The 20933-nt window shown below is 44.6% G+C and overlaps 2 protein-coding genes across 2 annotated transcripts; both read left to right on the top strand.

Annotated features, from left to right (window-relative positions):
* The first annotated feature begins 286 nt into the window (after nucleotides 1-286).
* Nucleotides 287-4817, top strand: LOC102717407 (E3 ubiquitin-protein ligase At1g63170-like). The gene is made up of 5 exons (XM_006647963.3): nucleotides 287-658; nucleotides 2723-3503; nucleotides 3708-3833; nucleotides 3906-4185; nucleotides 4291-4817. Exons 2-5 carry the CDS (start codon nucleotides 2926-2928, stop codon nucleotides 4504-4506), a joined length of 1200 nt encoding a protein of 399 aa, XP_006648026.1. The 5' UTR covers nucleotides 287-658; nucleotides 2723-2925; the 3' UTR covers nucleotides 4507-4817.
* Nucleotides 4818-12959: 8142 nt separating this feature from the next.
* On the top strand, nucleotides 12960-20203 carry LOC102717682 (glutamate receptor 2.7-like). The gene is made up of 5 exons (XM_006647964.3): nucleotides 12960-13488; nucleotides 16964-18273; nucleotides 18367-18679; nucleotides 18771-19174; nucleotides 19260-20203. Exons 1-5 carry the CDS (start codon nucleotides 13185-13187, stop codon nucleotides 19920-19922), a joined length of 2994 nt encoding a protein of 997 aa, XP_006648027.3. The 5' UTR covers nucleotides 12960-13184; the 3' UTR covers nucleotides 19923-20203.
* Nucleotides 20204-20933: the final 730 nt, after the last annotated feature.

Below are 20933 nucleotides of genomic sequence, written 5' to 3' on the forward strand. Positions count from 1 at the left end.
GACGAGCCATTAGCTGTGAAGCAGACAGAGTAGCTGAGGGAGTTTAGATGGGCCGTATTTAGTTGGGCCGAACAGAAAAAGACGGCAGCCTGCGGAGCGGTAGTGGGCCACGCGGTGGTTGGTGGGTTCACCTCGGGTGGTTCGGGGGCTCGTTTTCAGTCGCGGTCGTAGTCTCGGCCCGACCCGGCCCATATGCCGCCTCCCTGCTGCTTTGCGGGAGGACGAAGCGATCCCCCTTTCCCTTTCCTGCTCCCCAATCGCGAGAGGGTGAAGACCACCTCTCACCTCGTCACCACCAACCCCTCTCTCCCTCTCGGCCTCTCCGCTCTCCCCCACCGCACCTAGCCGCCGCCGCCGCGCGGGCAGCGGCAGCTCGGCGCCCCGGTTCAACCCCGTCGTCTATCGTCCGCCTCCGCGCGGCGCCGCGCCGCGCCGGGTGAACTACCTCGTCGTGCATCTGGCGGCTCTACAAGGTTAGGGTTGTGCGCCCATGCGCGCAGCTCCGTCGTCTCCGTCCCCGTCGACCTCTGTATCCCGCTGGGGCGTGCCCTCCGGCGAGGGTTCTCCCCTTCTGCCACAGGCGCGCCGGTACCGTCTCATCCGGCGGAGTTGTGGCTAGGGGAATCTAACCTGTCGGGCCGTCGATCTACCCTGCTAGGTGCTACTCTAAGCCCGTAGTAAACATATCCGCCTTAAATCCTCTCCACTGTGATGCTTGCTTACTCGGATCGGATGATTTGGGGGTGTCAAATCAGGGTTGTTCTGTATAGACATAGTTTTGAATGGCCGGATCTGCCATTGCTCTTACTTTTTATTCTTGTAATGCAGCATGATTTATGCGTACGGTGATTTCCCCTAATGTGTTTCTGTGAATTGCTTCCATATCATGCAGAAGCTGGGACCCAGATAGTAGTGTGAGCTCGGTTGTCACCTGCGCTTTTTAAGGAATCGATCTTTGGTTAGTTCATGGTAGGGGGTCTTCATCCGGCTATTGGTTTTATGCGTACCGTCACTCATTAGTTTTCAGGGTTTAACTGTTAATGTCAAATTTTAATGATTACGTAAAATCATTATATATTTTGTATACATCCATCAATTAGAAGTTGTCAGTTTTGGCTATTGTCGACCTTAATGAGGAAGTAAGGGTTCTTTGGACTGTGAATTCCTGAAAAATTCCTTGGAAAAAAAATATTGTACATATGGAGGGATTGCCGAAAGTTAGTGCCAAATTTTGTTGGGTTGTGTTTTTTTTTATTTGACCCCAGCTTGGTGTTTCAGCACTGGTAAAATGAGATTAGGGCTTATTGTCTTTCAGGAATAGGATGCAAGCATGGAGCATGTTATTGAGATGCGTTAGGTCAGTTTTTGACGTTGTGTCATAGTGCAGTGTGTTTTCAACAGGGTGGATTTAGATATGGAAGCCCACGTGTAATAGTTGGCTCATTTTAGTTTAACCAAACGAACTAACTCTCACTTTTTGAACTTTAAAGTGAACTTTAGTTCATTTAGACTAAGGCAGGCCAAGAGTTACCCACGGATTGGCCCATGTCCATCCATAGTTGAATTAGTTTACTCTTCCTGGCTTCCATCTGCATATTAGAAAACTGTTACAACCTTTGGTGCTTCTCTTTTCACTGCTTTGTCTTATCCTTCATGCTATCATACTTGTTTTGCATATCCATGCTACACTATGAGTGAAGTCCTGTTCTTTACATGTTTTTTTTTTTTTTGAGCTAGCTGTTCTTTACATGCTGAACCCCTTCTGTATTAAGGCATGTTTTTGCAAAACCTTTGCTATTAACTGAAGGTGTGCCTTTGGAGATATTTCTGTACGGCCTGGTCATTATGGATCACTGGATCCTATGCTTGTTGGATGGTATTGTTTGTGTATGATGTATCATGCAATGGTTATTGTATTGTTGATTTTTGACATAAGCCAAGATCTATTGAATACCTCACTGTTGCATCTCCATACTGCGTGCTACGATAAGATACAACACGTGCATTGTATTGAATCTTGCATCCAGACTTAACATCTTATGTTCTGGTTTTTAGTTCAGCCTTTTTTTTAAACTTCAGTATAACTTGTACCTGGTAAAGTTGTTTGTTGGTTGTGACTTGCTGTTAATCAGGTCAAACCGAGACACTGAAAACAAGAAATGGATGGATAGCCGCTGGGTTTCCCTGCATGGCAACCTGTGCACTTTATCATTCATGACATTTAGTGCCTTGGATAGGACTGAATTATAGAAGCCTGCATTCTAGCAATATTAATCCTGCCAAATTATAGAAGCCTGCACCCAAGCAATGCTAATCCTGTCAGTTTATTATTTTTCTTCTATGTGCTGTGACCTGTCCATCTATGTACTTGTATGTATATTATTATGCTTGAGAGAAGGTATGCATGCTTTAGTTTCCAGTAGTGTTTCTTTTATGTGTGATAGTATTCTGAAAAGGGAAAAAACAATGTCCAAAGGCCAAAGCCCCATGGTTTGTGAAACAGGAACTGTTTATGATGTCGGATCACCTTTAAAATGCATCTTAGTTTCAACTTGTTAAACATATGTTATTCATTACCTGCTTTTTTCATTTCTGAGCTGTCCATTTTTGTAATAGTTTCTATGCAGTTCATTTATATTGGTCTTAATGTGTATTTGAATCATATTTCCTTCTCTGTGCAAATACGGCAGTTTAATTTTTTAAAAACTGTGATCTCCTGCAGAATCGCTCTCTTTGTGATCTAAATCCAAGGGTAAACTTGAAGCTGGGAAGTCTCTGTTGAGGTGTAAAGAATTGCTTTGCTAAAGTAGAGCACTCAGTTTTGAGACATCTCAGAAATCTGGCAGCTTGTTTCTTTGCTTTGTTGCATCTGACAATTGATGACCTCTGCCTTTCACATTACTTGAAGCTCAAGGCCATACTGATATGCACGCTTTGAGGATGGAACAGACTCCAGGTGTTAGTGGCGAACACATAATTGATATTCCAAGGGATAGTGGTCCATCTGCTTCAACATCTAGTGTTCCTAGAGAAAACCCTGGAGAATCAAATCCTGTTGATAGACCTCCAACCAGAGCGCTAGTGCCTGCTTTGCAGGCACCATCAGCAGTAGGTGCACCTAATGCAGGACATAGTTCAGGTGCTAGAAGAAGTGATAACTATGTCCGCCGGCACAGAAGCCCTTTGAATTCTGGACTCTGGATTTCTATAGAAGTTCTTGTCAATTTGAGCCAAATTGTAGCTGCTATTGTTGTGCTTTCTCTTTCGAGAAAGGAACACCCACAAGCTCCACTATTCGAGTGGGTCATAGGTTATACAGTTGGTTGTTTTGCCACACTACCCCATCTTTATTGGCGCTATATACACCGCAATATTGTCAATGGTGAAAATGAGTCAGCACATACGCATCAAGGCTCATCCCAGAACAATTCAACTGAGGCTGCTCCAAGTGCATCAGAGCGTCGAAGGAATGCTGCACGAAATGCAGTACTCGCTAATCCAAGGTACTTGCTGTGCCTCTTTTACATTAAAATTGTTCATATGGATCTGTAAATTGGTTTCCTCTTCCTACATGCTTCTTTAGTTGTATGCCCATACTTCCCTGTGTTCAACGTATTGTGTATCATCATTGCAAGGAACACCATTATTTAGATGTTCATTTACACATGTTCATAATGTTGCTATTAATAAAGATGTGCGCTTTGCAGGATTAATGCACTGTTTGATCACTTCAAGATGGCCTTGGATTGTTTCTTTGCTGTGTGGTTCGTCGTAGGAAACGTGTGGATATTTGGAGGACGTTCTTCTGCTGCGGATGCTCCAAACTTGTACAGGTAAATACAAAAAAAAAATGTAGTGTGGATGAGATGATCTTGGTCTTGTTGCTGACTTCTTCTTCCTACCAGGTTATGTATTGTGTTCCTCACCTTTAGTTGTATTGGGTATGCCATGCCTTTCATCCTCTGTGCAATGATATGCTGCTGTCTACCCTGCATCATATCTGTTATGGGATTTAGAGAAGATACAAATAATACAAGAGGGGCTACCTCAGAATCCATCAATTCTCTTCCAACATACAAATTCAAAACCAAGAAACGCCGCCATGGAAATGAAGCTGAAGGCCAAGATGGTGGGATAGTGGCTGCAGGGACCGACAAGGAGCGGTCACTCTCTGCTGAAGATGCTGTATGTTGCCCATTTCAAATAATCTTGTTCATTGTGTTCTGGCACCAGATCGACCATTTCATATCATAGGGTATTTATCTTGCCCCATACCCTTTGATTTTGCAGGTTTGCTGTATCTGTCTTGCAAAGTATGCACATAATGATGAGCTTCGTGAACTTCCCTGCACACATTGTTTCCACAAGGAATGTGTTGATAAATGGCTGAAGATAAATGCGCTTTGTCCATTGTGCAAATCTGAGATAGCGAGCTCATCTGGAACATCTGATACTCGTCGTCCTAACCAGACAGATATTCCAGTGCAGGAGATTGAAATGCACTAGGGTGATCTGCTTTCTGAGGTAATATGTCAGAATACAGTTGCTTGTGGTGACCGTGTGCTTGTATAAAGTTCAAGCTTTGATATATGGATTGTAATGATGCCGGGGTTCTTTTTCTCGCTGTTGTTTTGGAGGAGACAGTTCTTCTCGCTGTCAACACACACGATGCAATACAATATCTACTCTTTCCATTAGAGCAGTGGCTTGTGTTCTAGAAAAAAAAAGTTGGCCAGACCAAGGTATCCGCACATTGTACGGCCCAAGCTTTCGTATTCTTCTACGCTTGAAGAAGCGCCATAATGCAAATATGCAACTAGAGGTGGACAGTGCCATCAAAAGTAATTTGCACCCTTAATAACTGATGATTAGCATCTTCGTAACTCTTTGGACGATTTTGCATATTTCTCCATTAGATAAGTTGAGAATTTAAAGGAAGTGTATCGATTTCCATTTAAACTATCTGGTACCTTTCGATAATTTGGGTTCTATTTTTGCAGTGACGTCAAACCGCGAGAAGGTAAAGTTATCCGCTCCTATCATAAATTCATACCACTAGCAACGGAGTACCTCCTGGTTGGCCAACTTGCGCACAGATTTTCTGGGACTGTGCGCACTCGAGCACCGTCGCCGGCGCATCCAACGCCACGGCTTGGTGGAGTGGTGGTCATCGTTTCCACCTGGTTGGAACCTTTTCCGGCGTGTCGTTGCATGACGTTGCCTTTTCTGGTGCTCTGGGTTTCTCTTCTCGCTGCACTTCGGTCGAATATGCATCCCCGATCGATGAGAGGCGCTCGGGCGCGTGCCTGCTCGTGCTCAGCCATGCCGTGCCGTCTCCGTGTGGCGCTTCACTCGAATACCCCATACCCACCGTGCGCGTGCGCCGATGCATCGATCGGCTTGCGAACGGCGCGCGGGCTGAGTGGCCTCAACCGGTCACAAGGCCGGAAGGCCCCGTTGGACGCTGCTGCTTCCCGCTCGGTCCAGACGTGTGCGTGCGACGCTGCATCGATCGGCTTCGCTCCGCCTGACCGTTGAACGGCGCGCGGGCTGAGTTGAGTGCCGGTTCACAGTTTCGCATGCCCCCAGCCCAGTCTCGCGGTCTCGCCGTGCCCGATGGCCTCACCCGGTCACATGGCGGCTGCCTTCTTCCGTTCGGGCCGGATGTTGCGGTTTGGACAAAGAAAACCCACACAATGATACAGCACAACAATTTGGCCGAAACTGATCTTGGGTTTATCCTTCCAAATGCACTTTCGGCTTTAAGGGTCTGTTTGTTTGACCATAGAAAAAAGGTCCACTATAATTCCCTCTTACAACTATTGGTTGAGCCCGATTATTATTCCTTACCCACAAATCTAGGTATAAAATATCTCTTAATTATTAATATCGGTGCAAATCAACTTCCTATGTGGTTTTCGTATTGGTTTTATCTTACGTTGCGCCAATGTGACACTTTGATCCTATACATGGCACCCATGTGGCACATATGATTGTGGGGCCAACATATCAATGATATCATCCTCTCGTTATCCCCTCACCCTCTTCTCTCATAGTGGATGTCATAGTTGAAGGAGCGATGATGGTGGCAGATGGTGAGCCTTGTGTGTGCTCGAGCTCGCCGCCTATGCGTGTAAAGTGAGGCAACATCAACATTGACGAGACCCATGTGAGAGAAGATTGGTGAGAAAAAGAGAGAGAAGAAGGGACCATACATGGACGGCCTAGCCATGGTTGTTTCAAGGTGGCATTGGTGGGCTGGTGGTGATAGCGATGGAGCTCACGGAAGTCCTCGACATCTCCTACTTTCTACTGATGAGTACACCCTCAACCTCCTACCTACCTTCAGTCATCTCGAGGTCGTCGACGGGTGCCCTCCTAGGATCTAAAGGATGATGCCACCACCAACCTCGAGTCCTATCTCTACTTTCCGAGTGTGTCGTCACTTGTTAGAGCCACTGCTTGACACAACCACGGCTCCCTCATGATTCCTCAGCTTCCATAGATCCAAGGAGAACGGTGTCTCTTGAGGGATGGGGGTGGTCATGTCCTTTCTCCCACTTTCGTGGAGGGTGATGGCCTCACTGTTTGCAATGATGTATGATTGTCGAAGCCCGGGGCAGTCGCACCACACCTAGAGTTGGTCAGCGATAGTGACGGTGAAGAGGGCCGAGGATGGTGTATGCCCACTACGAGAGCACAACAATGCAATGGGCCAGTAGACAGGACTTCTCGCTGCCTCATGGTGTCCTCCTCCCACCTCCCTCCTCCCCAGCAAGGGTGCCCGAGCTCTGGCTCCGCCACAATGCGTGAGCTCCATCTTCGTTACCATGTCTAAGAGGGGAAGAGAGGAGAGAGACAACAGAGGTAGAGAAAGAAGAGATGCAACATGCAAGGACCGCTATTTTTTATAACTTTTTGCTACTTGTAATGCCATAGAAGTGCATCGTAAATGCACGTCAGGTGAAGATCAAGTCAATATTCCATATTGATGACAGTTAGTTAAAACCATCTTACAAACCATTGAGGGAAGCAAAATAAAATGGTTTTCAAAGCCGAGGGAACATTTCTATCTGGTTTTATGGTTTAGAGATAAGAATCGAGGGTGTCAAAATAGACCTTTTCCTTTGACTGTTGTATTTGGTGGAGTGGAGCCAGGCAGCCAGCTCATTCAGTATACTCATGTGAATACACACCTATAAAAGTGGTGAATTTTACTTGGAAATTCGTCCAGTCTGTCCCATTTTCAGTCTTACGTGTACCCACCATTGAACCATTTATACACTACCTGCAATAAGAGGCAACTTGGTCCTAGGCGAGAAATTTAACTTTTTGCCACTCTTACGAGCGGTCAAAACAGATTTGCCACTCACTGTCTATGACTTGTGGGTCCTCATGAGTCTATGACATGTGGATCCAGTGGTAAGTCTGTTATAAAAATCTGTAAGAGTGATAAAAAGTTAAAAGCTCCTATTGAATGGAGTACTATCAATCATAGAACCAGCAAGTGCATGTTAAAAAAATTTTTAGGTGTCACATGCGTTTGACTGGATATCGGAGGGTTTCGGACACGAATAAAAAGACGAATTTCATAGCTCGTCTGAAAACCGCAAGATGAATATTTTGAACCTAATTAATCCAGCATTAGCACATCTGGATTACTATAGCACTTATAGCTAATCGTGAACTAATCAGACTCAAAAGATTTGTGTTACTATTTCCCTTCTAAATATGTAATTAGTTTTTTTATCTATGTTTAATGCTCTATTTAGGTGTCTAAAGATTCGATGTGATGTTTAAGGAAAATTTTTTTTAGGAACTAAAGAGGGCCTTTGTCAATGTAATTTAGGACCCTAGTGGGATCCATTCGCACACACCCTTCTATACGGCGTGGAACGGAACAGTATTCTTGTAATAAGATTTGCAGCGACTCGCGTAAGAGCACGCACCGACTGCACTAAATAAGGTGTTTTGGTGCCAAAGACTGCTCTGAGCTGGTCGGCTCAGGAATCGGTTCAGTTTAGTGCCCTCTCCCAGCAAGTTGGGAAATTTTTCAATCTATATATATTAAAAAAATTGAAAACATATTTTCTTTTAACATTTGCAAAAATATACTCCTACCGCCCTTTAGTTAGGAGTTTTTTTTTTTCTAAACACACTCTCATGGAGGATGGTAAATATGACGTGGCTGACATATATATCTCGTCGAGATATACGACTTCGATGGAGAGCTCATGTGTGTCAAAACTCAAAAGACTTTTTAATGTAGATTTGAGATTTTGTTAGAAAAAATTTAAAATTTTGTAACAAATATTTGGTCCTCTAAATAATTTTAAATGAAGATATTGTTAACTATAAAGTTGTAGATCTCATTAAGTTCTATAATTTTGATATATAGTTTAACTCAATCCAACTTCACATGACATGTGTACATATTATAAAAGCAGTACGTACACGTATTATAAAAACAGTATGCACAACGCTATAGGAAAAAAAAAGCATTTAGACCATTGCCACCCTCCTACTAAAGAACGCCCTCTTAGAGAGCAGCAAGAGTATATTTCTGCAAATGTCTAAAACATAAATTTTTTTTGTTTATTAAATATATACAAATTTTAAAAAAAACGTAAGTTGGTTGCTGCATCACGTGAGACTTTCAGATTTCGGAGAGCAGCTAAATTGCGTTGTAAGAGCTGCGACTCTCTTATATTCTCATGTTCAAAATATAAATATTTATATATTATTTAGCAAGAATAATATTTAATAAGAAAGATTATGTTATCACTCAATACATAAGGAATGAATGGGAGTGAGAGAGTAGGTGAAGATAAAATAAAAGGAATTATATAACAATTGATTTTATAGGACAAACAGTGACATGAATAGTACCATAAATATTTATATTTTCGTATAAGATTAAAATATTAAAAAATACTTGCATTTTAGAAGGGATGAATTAGTCTTCGTTGGCGAAAAAAAAAAGTATGACCGGAGTATCGTCTGCGACGACGATGCATAAAATCGGCTAATGTTCTCCACGTAGAAAATTGCAATCATGGAAATTACAAAGCAAGCTCAGCACTTTCGGTGGATCCTGACTCACATCATTTTATTCTATCATTCCACCAAGTCCTCTTTCAGGGAATAGAAAATGTCGAAAGAGTAGAAAGTATTAGGCTCATATTTTATTTTTAGGTTAGCCGTGAAATTTGTTTTTTCATTCGTGTCAAAAACTCTTTCCGACATCCGGTCAAACATTTGACGTGACACTTCTCCTAAAATTTTTCTCAGTCTAAACACTATCTTTGGTGAAGCTTATCATAGGAAGGGAATACGATGGAAACTACGGCAGTGCATGCACATCAACTACAAGTGTACAGTTCACCTGTCTTGCTTGGAGTCTCTGATGGGACTGACTGACCGACCACATGGATAGTACTAAAATCAGACTACAATGGCATCTGTTTTCTCCAGATGAACTCGGTGCTTCTTTCTGTGAATGGAAATGCTAGCGAAATTGCAGCTGCAGACTGAAGCATCCCTCAACCCTTTTGTCTATTTTGGCTGTTTAGTTCCCAAAAAATTTTGGGAGACATATCACATCGATGCATTCAGCCACACATTTAAAGTATTAAACTTAGTCTAATTATAAAACAAATTTTAGATTTCGGCTGGAAACCGCGAGACGAATCTTTTGAGTCTAATTAATTTATCATTAGCATATGATGGTTACCGTAGCACCTATGGCTAATCATGTACTAATTAGGCTTAAAAGATTCGTCTCACAATTTCTCCCATAACTGTGTAATTGGTTTTAATGTTTATGTATGTTTAATGCTTTATTTTGATGTCCAAAAATTTGATGTGATCTTTTTAGAAAAAGTTTTTGATACAAACTTCACGCAGAAAATTCTTACGATATTCACGGTATTCTATTGCGTACACACAACTACACAAGTGATGACTGGAGCAACTTTGTTTGAGCATTCGCCTCTAGGTTTTATAACATTATATATAGTCAGAAATTGATGAAGATTGCTTTGAATGTGACTCACAAGGTCAAGAAGATCTTACATGAATGGGCAACTAACAACCGTGAAAATATAATATTAAGCTACCGGAGCTGACTTTGCGCATACAAGCTTGTTTCATTTTTACAGATAGATCTTATATGAATATATTTTCCCAGTATACGTGGCAACAGCTTTGACATTGCAACTCAACTATAGTATATTTCCCAGTGGCATTAACGTCTATAACTTTGAGCATACAATTGTATTAGTAGGATATATGTTTATGTGTGTGGTAAGCATCTCTAATAGGCAAACTAATTACTTTATGGAGAAGCAAGGGAGTTGGATCTAATTGGACAATCGTTAGAACAAACTTTGAGATGATGAGATCCTTGTGTTTAACTTGTGCTTGACAACTGAAGGAAATATCAGCTGTTCCTTCCACAATTCCACGTTTGTTACTAGGGTTCCAAGTTGGTTGGTGTTCTTTCATCTGTGTTCACTATTAACGAAAATAAATATGTTTTCTGCTTCGGTTTACAGTACTCCTTATTACCTAAATGTAAGCAGAGGGATATATAATTTTCAGGGTAGTAAGATCGTTTGTATGCGTACTGATAGTAATTAGTAAGATCGTTTGTATGCGTACTGATACAGAGGGCTTGCTACCTTCCATAGCTTAAAAAAGTTGGCCTTGTGACCTGCATTATTAGCCTTGATCTGTAGAGGAAACTTAGCATAGTACTCTACAAATCTAATGCTCCATTATTGCCTCTTTTCGCTTATGTTTATAAGATAATTTTTTTAATTTTTAATTTTAAATTTGAAGTTATCTTTTGATGTTTTATTTATCATAATTTATTTTTTATTCTTTACTTATTCATAAATTATTTGTCATTCACAAATAAATCGTTTCTCTTTTTTCACTAAAAAACCAACGTAATGACCACGTGAGACGGCTAGATTTCCAAGCGACCGGGTAATTGTACTTCCACATTAAATTGTTCAGTTTGATCGAAATCTCCAACTCAACCACACCTACCCTAAAAATGTTTTCTTCTCAGCAGACTGTAGAATATCCACATGCCCGTACCATTTTGAAGTGAAGATTCTCTCTGCTCTTCTTGACTTTATGCAAGAAGACATGCTCTTCAGAGAAAGGCGCCGTCCGTTCCGTTCCAAGTCTTTTGTAATCAGAAGTCAGAACTCACAAATCCTCCGTCAGAAAAAAAAAAAACTGGAAATCTGCACAGTTGAGAGCTCAAAATCATTGCACAGGCAGGTTGTCAAACGGAGCTGTTCTGAAACGCGTATGGACTATGGACTGATGGAAACTGCTAGCTAGCTCCAATTGTTTTGTACCCCGTCAGCTTGTCATTACAAAATCGCAGCATATTGCTTACAATTTACAGCATTTGTCATCTGGCGTAGGCAGTAACTCCAGTCATTTTCTTTTCCAAGCAGAGTTCAGTCAACTGACCGGGACATAAACCCAGACCAAGAAGGATTAAAAATCAGATCAACAAAAAATAATAATAATAAACACACACAAACACATCACCATGGCTTCTGAGCTTGCGACCCCAAGTCTCGAGTTGCACCGACCCTTTCGGACCGGTTCCTTCGGTGCCACGCAGTCGCCATACCCCACAGCGTCGCGAGGTCAGGTCAACAATGCAAGCGACGGAAAAAAAATCCATAATTTTTTCGAGTTGGTTCCATGTATACCCCTAAATTTTTTATAGTTGGTCACTCAGATTTATTTGATTACTTATAAGCAATAATTGTTTATTTCGATCCAAGTTTTCAAAAATTAAATCTCCCACATGATTATTCTGTTAATTGGCCATTAGTATATTTTAAAATGATCTTATGTCCTTGGCATATTACTGACAGTTAGAAATATTTCACATGTGAATTATTTAGTTTGTGAAAAATAGTAAGGAATTGTTTTAAATTTTAGAATTTAATTTCATTGAAATTTCAAAAAAGTTAAAACTATGTATCAAATTTGAAAGATAATTTTTAAAGAATACCTAGTGAAAAATGATTAATTTGTAAAGAAACAAAGAGATGGAATTATGTTATCACAAATTCAAAAACATACTTAATTTTTTAATAGATTTAAAATCAAATTATATAAAATGTGTACAACATTTTAAACAAAATTTAAAACTAAATAACAAAAATAACAGTTCTCAATTTCCTGCTGAAACAAATATATAGGATGAACCATAATTATTTTAATTTTTTCAAAAGTTTAAATTTTTCTAGATTTGGCTCTAATTAGGTTGTGTTCTTTTATATAAAAAATAATAAATATTATTAGATTTTTTGATAGCTATGTAGTGATATAAACGAAAGTTAAAAAAATCTACTTTAGAAATATAAAATGATATATGATGAACCTGTATATAGAGCTTTTTTTTTGAAAAACGAACTGTTTATTACTCCTTTCGTTTTACAATATTGTAAGTATTTTTTGTTATGGCTAGATTAATCTATTAATTAATATGTATTGTTTGGTGTGTGCGCACGTGCACATGTGTCTAGATTTATTAACATTCATATTAATCTACGTTATGCGAGAAAATCTTGCATTATGCATTATGAAACAGTGGTAGTGGTTTGGAATCCTTATGTGCAAATGTCAAGAAAAAACATGAGAATAACACGAGGAGAATAATGGAACCTTAATTTTGTCCAATATAATTTCGTTATAAACTATATCGTTTTCACATCGAGAAGGTAACATCTATGGAGATAAATTTAGCGGCAAACTAATGATGGGTCAAAATAAAAACTTTCATAAGAAGACCAGGTAAAATTCAGGTATACACAAACAAACAATTGAGCTAATTATCGATGATACGTAGAGAATTTTCTGACATTCTTATCACCAACGGCACAACGCGACGGCCGAAAGCCCCAAACCGTCGTTTTGAACTCGAGCGGATTCCGCCGTTCCGTGGCCGGAGCCGGACGCATACATAAAGCCCGCGGCCGCGTTGGATCGCGGCGGCAGCCCGCGCACGAGAACGAGAAGAACCCACCACCTCGATCGATCGAAGCGTGCAGAAAAAAAAAATCCGCACCCGCGAGTCGTGCAGCTGCGGTGCAAGTGGTGGTGGTTTGCGGCGATTGTGAATTCTGTGATGCCGGTGTAGATCGATGGCGAGGCGGCTGCTTGAGCGCTCGGCTTCCTCCTCCTCTTCCTCCCTCTTCCTCATCCTCCTCTTCCCGCTGCTGGCGGCGGCGCTGGTGGTGGTCACGGCCCAGCGGAATGCGCCGCCGGTGGCGAGCGTCCGCGTCGGGGTGATCCTCACCGCGGGGTCGCCGATCGGGGTGAGGCGGCGAACCGGGTTACAGATGGCGGCGGAGGACTACTACGCGGCGCACCCGGGCTCGGCGACGAGGGTGGAGCTCCATTTCAGGGACTCCGCGGCGGGGGACGTCCTCGCCTCCGCTTCCGCCGGTATGCTCCGCCCCCACGCAATCTCTCCCATTCCCTCCGTTTCATGGATGATATATGCCTAGTTTGCCTGCTTGAATTGGATTTTCGTTCGCAGTGATTTGCTAGAATCAAAGCCTGATTCGCTCTGCTCTGCTCATGTAAAAATATTCTGCAAATTTAAGGATTTTTTTCTGGGTTCATTTCGTTTCTTCGCGTGTGTGGGTTTGAGTCATCAGTGATACGAGCCACTAGATGTTGTAGTGGACCTGCTCACTCGCGCAACTGAATGGCCGGATGCATCAAGCATCTCGTGAGTTCTTGATGCAGATGACAGATTCATCAGAATCAGATGATGGCAAAAGTTCCATGGCTGATACCTTTGCCATGGTGTATTTGTCAACTGTGGTCCTGAAGTTCTGTAGACACACATGCTCTTTTGTTTGGCTGTCCTCAACTCCTCCTGATACTCCCTTTGACCAGCATAGTTTCTCTTGAAAAAGTTGAATTACTTCCTATTCCATACTTCCTGCCGCTCATCCTCGACCAGTGGTGAAACCTACGTGGAGTTATCCGGGGTCCCCGGTTCTTACTAAATTATACCATATTAATTAATATATAAGTATAAAAATTAGATAATTAGTACGTATTGTACCTCCGGTAATTTCTATTATGGGGTTGCCACTGTCCTTGAGTGTTCTTTCTGGCTTATTCGAGGGAGCTCTTGTTTAATGTTAGCATGCTTCCTAAAACATTCAATGTGATATTTCTAAATATGTAATTTTTATAAAAAAAAATCAAAGAAGTCCAATTTTCAAGTTTATAATAGCTAATCATAATTAATCAATATGGTAATAGTCTTTCTCGTTTACACACAACTTATAAACCAATCCATAAGCCACATAAGGGCTATGCGCCTATGCCTAAGGCCGGGTTCAGTTAGGGCGGTAAGTTAAATTATCTTTCTCGTTTTTCGCGCACATGCTTCTCGAACTGTTAAACGGTGTACTTTTTTTAAAAAAAATTATAGAAAAATTGTTTTAAAAAATCATATTAGTCTATTTTATATTTTTTTTTAATAATTAATAATTAATTAATCATGTACCAATATATTACTATGTTTTTCGCAGCGGGATAAGTTAACTTATCAGGCTTAACGAACACGGCCTAAGTTCGACCGCTACTTGTTTGGCTGTCTTTTATTACCGTTCCACCTTCACCAGATGCTGACACAACTGATGTTGTCTTTGAGAAAACGCCGTCTTGTCTTCGTATCAAGACAAGAGCAGGAGGACAGATTAGACATTTGTGATTTGTTAATCACATTTCTGTATTAGGATCTCAACTAATCCACCCTACATTATTCTGCCATCTCTAAGCTCGAGTCTACTAGTCATAGATCCCCAACTCTCACGTATAATTGAATATACGGATCAGTTCAGTCATACGTGTCTATGAGATATGCTTATTTAAACACCTCCATACATGTCTACATACTACAGCTCCATGCATGTCGCCTTCTTATCTGGTTAATCAATTCAAGTCATCCTGGCCACGAACATCACGATTGCACGTACCAACGATCTGGTCCAGTTCATGGTGTCCAGACCATACTTGATTTGAGTCAAGTGTAAGGAGTCTTGATGCTTGAATAGTTTAGCTGGTCACAAGTTTATTATTAGTCCCGCAAAATTTTAGGTCCAGTCTTCCTCGAAATAAATTGTCTCGTCACAGAATCTCTGGCGTCGCGCCTCTTGTAGGAAAAAAAATTACTTTCGACATGAAAGGACATGAAGATTGTCTTTAAAAAATTAAGGATGTGAAGAGGACATGTTTAGGTCTTTAAAAAATTAAGGATGTGAAGAGGACATGTTTAGGTTTGAAGTACCACATGCCTTTCCTTTTCATTGGTGACCTAAAGCTCTCGCATCTGTCTTGAAGTTTGTAAAATGACTTTTTGATGTGTACTATATCAGTTTTGAAATACAAACATTTCTAGTTTATTTAGCAAATGCTAAGGTTTAATCAAAAGATTCTTTTTTAGTCACAGTAAAATTTTAAATTTTGAATTATTAAGATTAACTTTCTCAGCATCTAATTATTGTAGAATCATTGGAACCAATAAAACCATGCAAATCATTGTAGAAATATTAATACATATATTACGGTATAAACTCAAATCATCGTAGAAATATTTACTTCCCCATTCTAAAACATAAGCATTTATAGGTTGTTTAGCAGATATTAAGATTGAGATTAAAAAAAGACAATAATACCCCTCAATAAATAAGGTGTGTGTGTGTGAGAGGGTAAACAAAGATCTAATATAAAGAATTTTGAACGTGAAGTGATTGATAGGAAAAATAGTATTATAAATAATATAAAGATGTTTATATTGTGATATAAAATTTAAATTCTATAAATATTTATATTTTGAAATGAATTGAGTAGAACATAATTGAATAGAAAAATGCAGACTACTTGAACTGAAGATGCAGACAAGGGAAGGGATAAGAAAACCGGTGTCGTTTGCGCGTCTTTAGCCGATCTGATTTTACGTGGTGCTCTGAATTTTCCAAAGCGTGTGGGGTGAGGCCATTGGCTCTTTTGGCATACATGCATAGACTTACTGTAGACTTGTAGAGGTCAGGTGCAATTCTTAAAATGCCTCTGAAAATTTGCCATCACTTGTGTAGATGCAAGGTCCTTTTCAGTTTTCGCAAGTCTTTCTCTGCCCAATTATCTCGGAGTGTACAGTAGTGTACACTGCACTCCTACCATGCTTCTACCTGCAGTAGAATTATGGTGAAGTGTTGTGTTGAGGCATGGTATGATCAGGATTAGTAGTTTCAGTCCAGTCAACCCAGACTCGCTACTTTGCACCTAAGCTACCAAGTCTGCCTTGCAGTCCAGTCAATCCAGACTCTGGTCCAAAGCCTGCTTAAGGGACTTTTCTCACTGAAAGCAGAACCTGATGTTGTTCTTTCTTCAGGTTTTGATGCCCAACATCTGTTTTCATACTAATTTCCTGAAAGCAAACATCAAACCCCACTAAATAGTTGATGTTCTATACAAGATTTTGTTCGTCTCTTAGGAATTCTGGAAAAGAAAACTTAATCTATCAATAAGCTAATTTCTAAATTAAAAATTGTGTATTTGCAAAAAAAAAATGGCTTTTGCCTTGATTCTCATAGCGTCTATTACATGCTTGCTAAAGAAAATGCAAGAAGCGACTCGACTACACACCAATAATAATCGATTGATAAATTTTACGGTCGTTGAGAAAATACATAGGAGTAGCATTTTTCTTCGTAAAATTTTAATACATCGATATACCTAATATGCTACAAATGTGATATCTCAATAATGATAACAAAGCTCTAATTGATATGCATACGAGTAATTAACAGTCTCAACAACTATCGTATCAGAAGCTGAAATTCTTGGCTCCGATTTCTGAACGGTTCGTTGTCGTCATCGTCGTGCCTCGTCGTTGCAGCGGTGGACCTGATCAAGAACGTGCAGGTGCAGGCCATCATCGGGCCACCGACATCAGCAGAGGCGGAGTTCGTCGTCCACGTCGGCAGCCACTCCCACGTCCCTGTTCTCTCCTACTCCGCCACCTCGCCGGCGCTCTCCCCGGTGCAGACGCCGTTCTTCGTGCGCACCGCCGTCAATGACTCCTTCCAGGCCGCGCCCGTCGCCGCCGTCCTCGACGCCTTCAGCTGGCGCGCGGCGGCCGTCGTGTACGAGGACTCGCCCTACGGGAGCGGCATCCTCCCGTCCCTCGCCGACGCGCTGCAGGGCGTCGGCGCCAAGATCACGGACCGCACGGCGGTGCCGGCCGACGCCACCGACGACCGCCTCGACGCGCTGCTGTACCGCCTCGACGCCATGCCCACGCGCGTGTTCGTCGTGCACATGCTCTACGATGTCGCCGGGAGGTTCTTCCGCCGGGCAAAGATGCTCGGCATGATGTCCAAGGGCTACATCTGGGTGGCCACCGACGGCGTCGCCACCTTCATGGACAGGTTCTCCCCCGAGGAAGTGGACACGATGCAGGGCGTGGTCAGCCTCCGGCCTTACGTGCAGGAGACGGACGCCGTCAAGAACTTCTCGGCGCGGTTCAAGGCGAGGTTACGCCGGGATTACCCCGCCGTCGACGATGTCCGTGAACCGACCGCCCTGCGGTTCTGGGCGTACGACACGGTGTGGGCGATCGCCGCGGCGGCGGAGGAGGCCGGCGTCGCCAGCCCGGCGTTCCAGACGCCGCAGACGAGGATGCCACTGACAGACCTGGACAGGCTCGGCGTGTCTGCCACCGGCGCGGCGCTCCTCAGGTCCGTCCTGAACACGACGTTCGACGGGCTCGCCGGCAAGTTCAGGCTCGTCGACGGGCAGCTGCAGCCGCCGGCGTACGAGGTCGTGAACATCCTCGGCAGAGGCCCCAGGACGGTGGGGTTCTGGACGCCGGAGTCCGGGATCACGCAGGACCTGAACGCCGGCAGCGCCGCCAGGACGCTGAAGCAGATCCTCTGGCCCGGAGAGCCGCGCGAAACCCCGAAAGGCTGGACCGTGTCGCCGACCGGGAAGCCGCTTCGTGTCGACGTGCCGACGAAGCGAGGCTTCACGCAGTTCCTCGACGTCGGCAACGTGACGTTAACCGGGAACCGAAACATCACGGGCTACTGCATCGACATGTTCGACGAGGTCATGAAGATTATGCCCTATCCGGTGAGCTACGAGTACGTGCCCTACCCCGAGAGCTCGGAGTCTTACGAGAAGCTCGTCGACCAGGTGTCCACACAGGTCAGTGGAGAAGAAAGCTCAAAGCTTCAACAAATCCGTTCATGGCGTCTGAGCGATCAGAGTGAACACGGTATATATATGCTATGGTTGCAGAAGGCGGACGTGGTCGTCGGCGACGTGACGATCACGGCGAGCAGGATGGAGGAGGTGGACTTCACGATGCCGTTCACGGAATCGGGGTGGTCGATGGTGGTGGCGGTGCAGAAGGAGACGAGCACGAGCATGTGGATCTTCCTGCAGCCGCTCACCACCAGCCTCTGGCTCACCAGCCTCGCCTTCTTCTGCTTCACCGGCTTCGTCGTCTGGGTGATCGAGCACCGGATCAACGACGAGTTCCGCGGCACGCCATGGCAGCAGTTCGGCCTCATCTTCTACTTCGCCTTCTCCACCCTCGTCTTCTCACACAGTACGTGCATCTTCTTACCAAGAAGCTAGCTATCGAACACTTGGCAACAAGTTTGTTAATTTGCTTGGTGATCGATCTGGATGGAATTCAGAGGAGAAGCTGGAGAGCAACCTGTCGAGGTTCGTGGTGATCATATGGGTGTTCGTGGTGCTGATCCTGACGTCGAGCTACACGGCGAGCCTGACGTCGATGCTGACCGTCCAGAAGCTGCAGCCGACGGTGACCGACGTGAGGGAGCTCCTGAGGCGCGGCGACTACATCGGGTACCAGGAGGGCACCTTCATCGTGCCGCTGCTCGAGAAGATGGGCTTCGAGGGGAGGATGAGGAGCTACAGCACGGCGGACCAGTACGCCGACGCGCTGTCCAAAGGCTCGGCCAACGGCGGCGTCGCCGCCATCTTCGACGAGATCCCCTACCTGAAGCTCTTCTTGTCGCAGTACTGCGACGGCTTCACCATGGTCGGCCCCATCTACAAGACCGACGGCTTCGGATTCGTGAGTGTGACAGACTCTTCAACAAGCTCGGCGATTCATCGACCGCGCCATGAGTGACTGAGCTGGATTTGTTCTTGATCGTTAGGTGTTCCCGAGAGGGTCGCCGATGGTGGCGGACGTGTCGCGGGCGATCCTGACGCTGGCGGAGACGGAGAAGATGGCGCAGATCGAGAAGAAGTGGTTCGGCGAGCCGGGCGCGTGCCAGAGCCAGGGCAGCGCCGTCGGCTCGTCCAACCTCAGCTTCCGGAGCTTCGGTGGTCTCTTCCTCATCACCGGCGTGGTGTCCACCGCCATGCTCCTCATCTACCTCGCCACCTTCTTCTACCGCGAGCGCGAGAAGCTCCGCGCGGCGGAGGCCGCCGCCATCTCCGGCGCCTCCGGCTCCGGGAGCCCGTCGATCCGGCGGCTGCGCGCGTGGGCGCGGCACTACGACCAGAGGGACCCCAAGTCCCGCACGTTCAAGAGATCCATCGACGAGTCCGTCAGGAACGGCAGCGAGTACGGCAACCGGACGCCGAGGTGGGGCGACGAGAGCCCGTTCAACGGCGCTGGCGCCGGCGGCGACGCCGGCCGGATCCCGGAGGACGCCGTCGTCGGCATGAGCCCGTTCAGCGTCAGCGTCTCCACCAGCTCGGAGAGGAACAACAACGCCGTTTCTCCTCCTCCGACGCCGGGTGACATGCCGGCGTCGGAGTTCGACGGCTCGTTCGAGCGGGGGGCGGTGGCGGGAACATCTCAACCGCGGTAGTTGTGACAGGGAAGTTGAGTTCTCTCCCAGTTGACATCATGACATGTCCGGTAGAATATTCAGCATTGACGGGTCAAGTACAAATTGTACAATTAGTGTGCAACAAATGTCACCTCACCTGTAGATAGGTCATAAAGCAAGTTGTATTGGCCGTGCTTTGTAAAGTGTAATCTGGCAATAATAATCTGTGAGTAAGGTAGATGCATTCCTGTGAATCTAACTGGAATACTGGATGGGGAGATCCATGATTAGGGGTGGATAACAAGGTTGTTCAACTTAAATTGTGAAGGAACTTAAGTTGGCTCGTTAAACTCGTTAAGCTCGTCACAAGACTCACAACGCAACACACTTTGATTTGATTTGTTATGATTTAACAAGCTGGCCTAGGGTTGGCAGCGGGGCGGTCGGTGCCAGGTTGGGTAAGAACAGCCCCTGCCCTGACCTCGAACTCATTTCCCGGCCTTGGCCCCAAAAACATAATCGGGGCTAAATTCGTCCCCGTCACCGACCCAGACGGGTCCCCAACTTCCCCGCAAAGACAGTGAACAGAGAGAGAAGAGAGTAGACTAACCATCGCCGCCGAAGATGAGGACGCCGGCCACCGCGTCGCTGGGTCACCGCCATAGCCTGTTCGCCGCCACACCTCCGCACTGCCACCGTCAGGACACCTTGCCACCACCCCCGTCGCCGCCCCTTCACGCCCTCGTTGTCGCCCCTTCGTGCCCCTACGCCACCGCCCCTCTGCGCCCCAGCCGTTACCTGTTGCACTGCCGTCCCCGCTAGGTCGCCCCGACGCCGTCGCCGTCGACTGTGCCACCGCCGGGTGAGGGTGGTGAGACCGAGAGAGAGAGGAGGCAGTTAGACTGTTAGAAACTAGAGAGTGAGGAGTGTGGGGTAGGGTTTGCTAGTTGAGTGGGCTTTGTTATATTATTGGGTCTTCATTTCAAAATCTAATATACATCCTAGGTCCCGATGGGTAACCCATGGGTGCGAAGTTTCCCCCGGCCCTGG

Source organism: Oryza brachyantha, chromosome 2, assembly GCF_000231095.2.
Source record: "Oryza brachyantha chromosome 2, ObraRS2, whole genome shotgun sequence".
NCBI classification, from domain to species: Eukaryota; Viridiplantae; Streptophyta; class Magnoliopsida; order Poales; family Poaceae; genus Oryza; species Oryza brachyantha.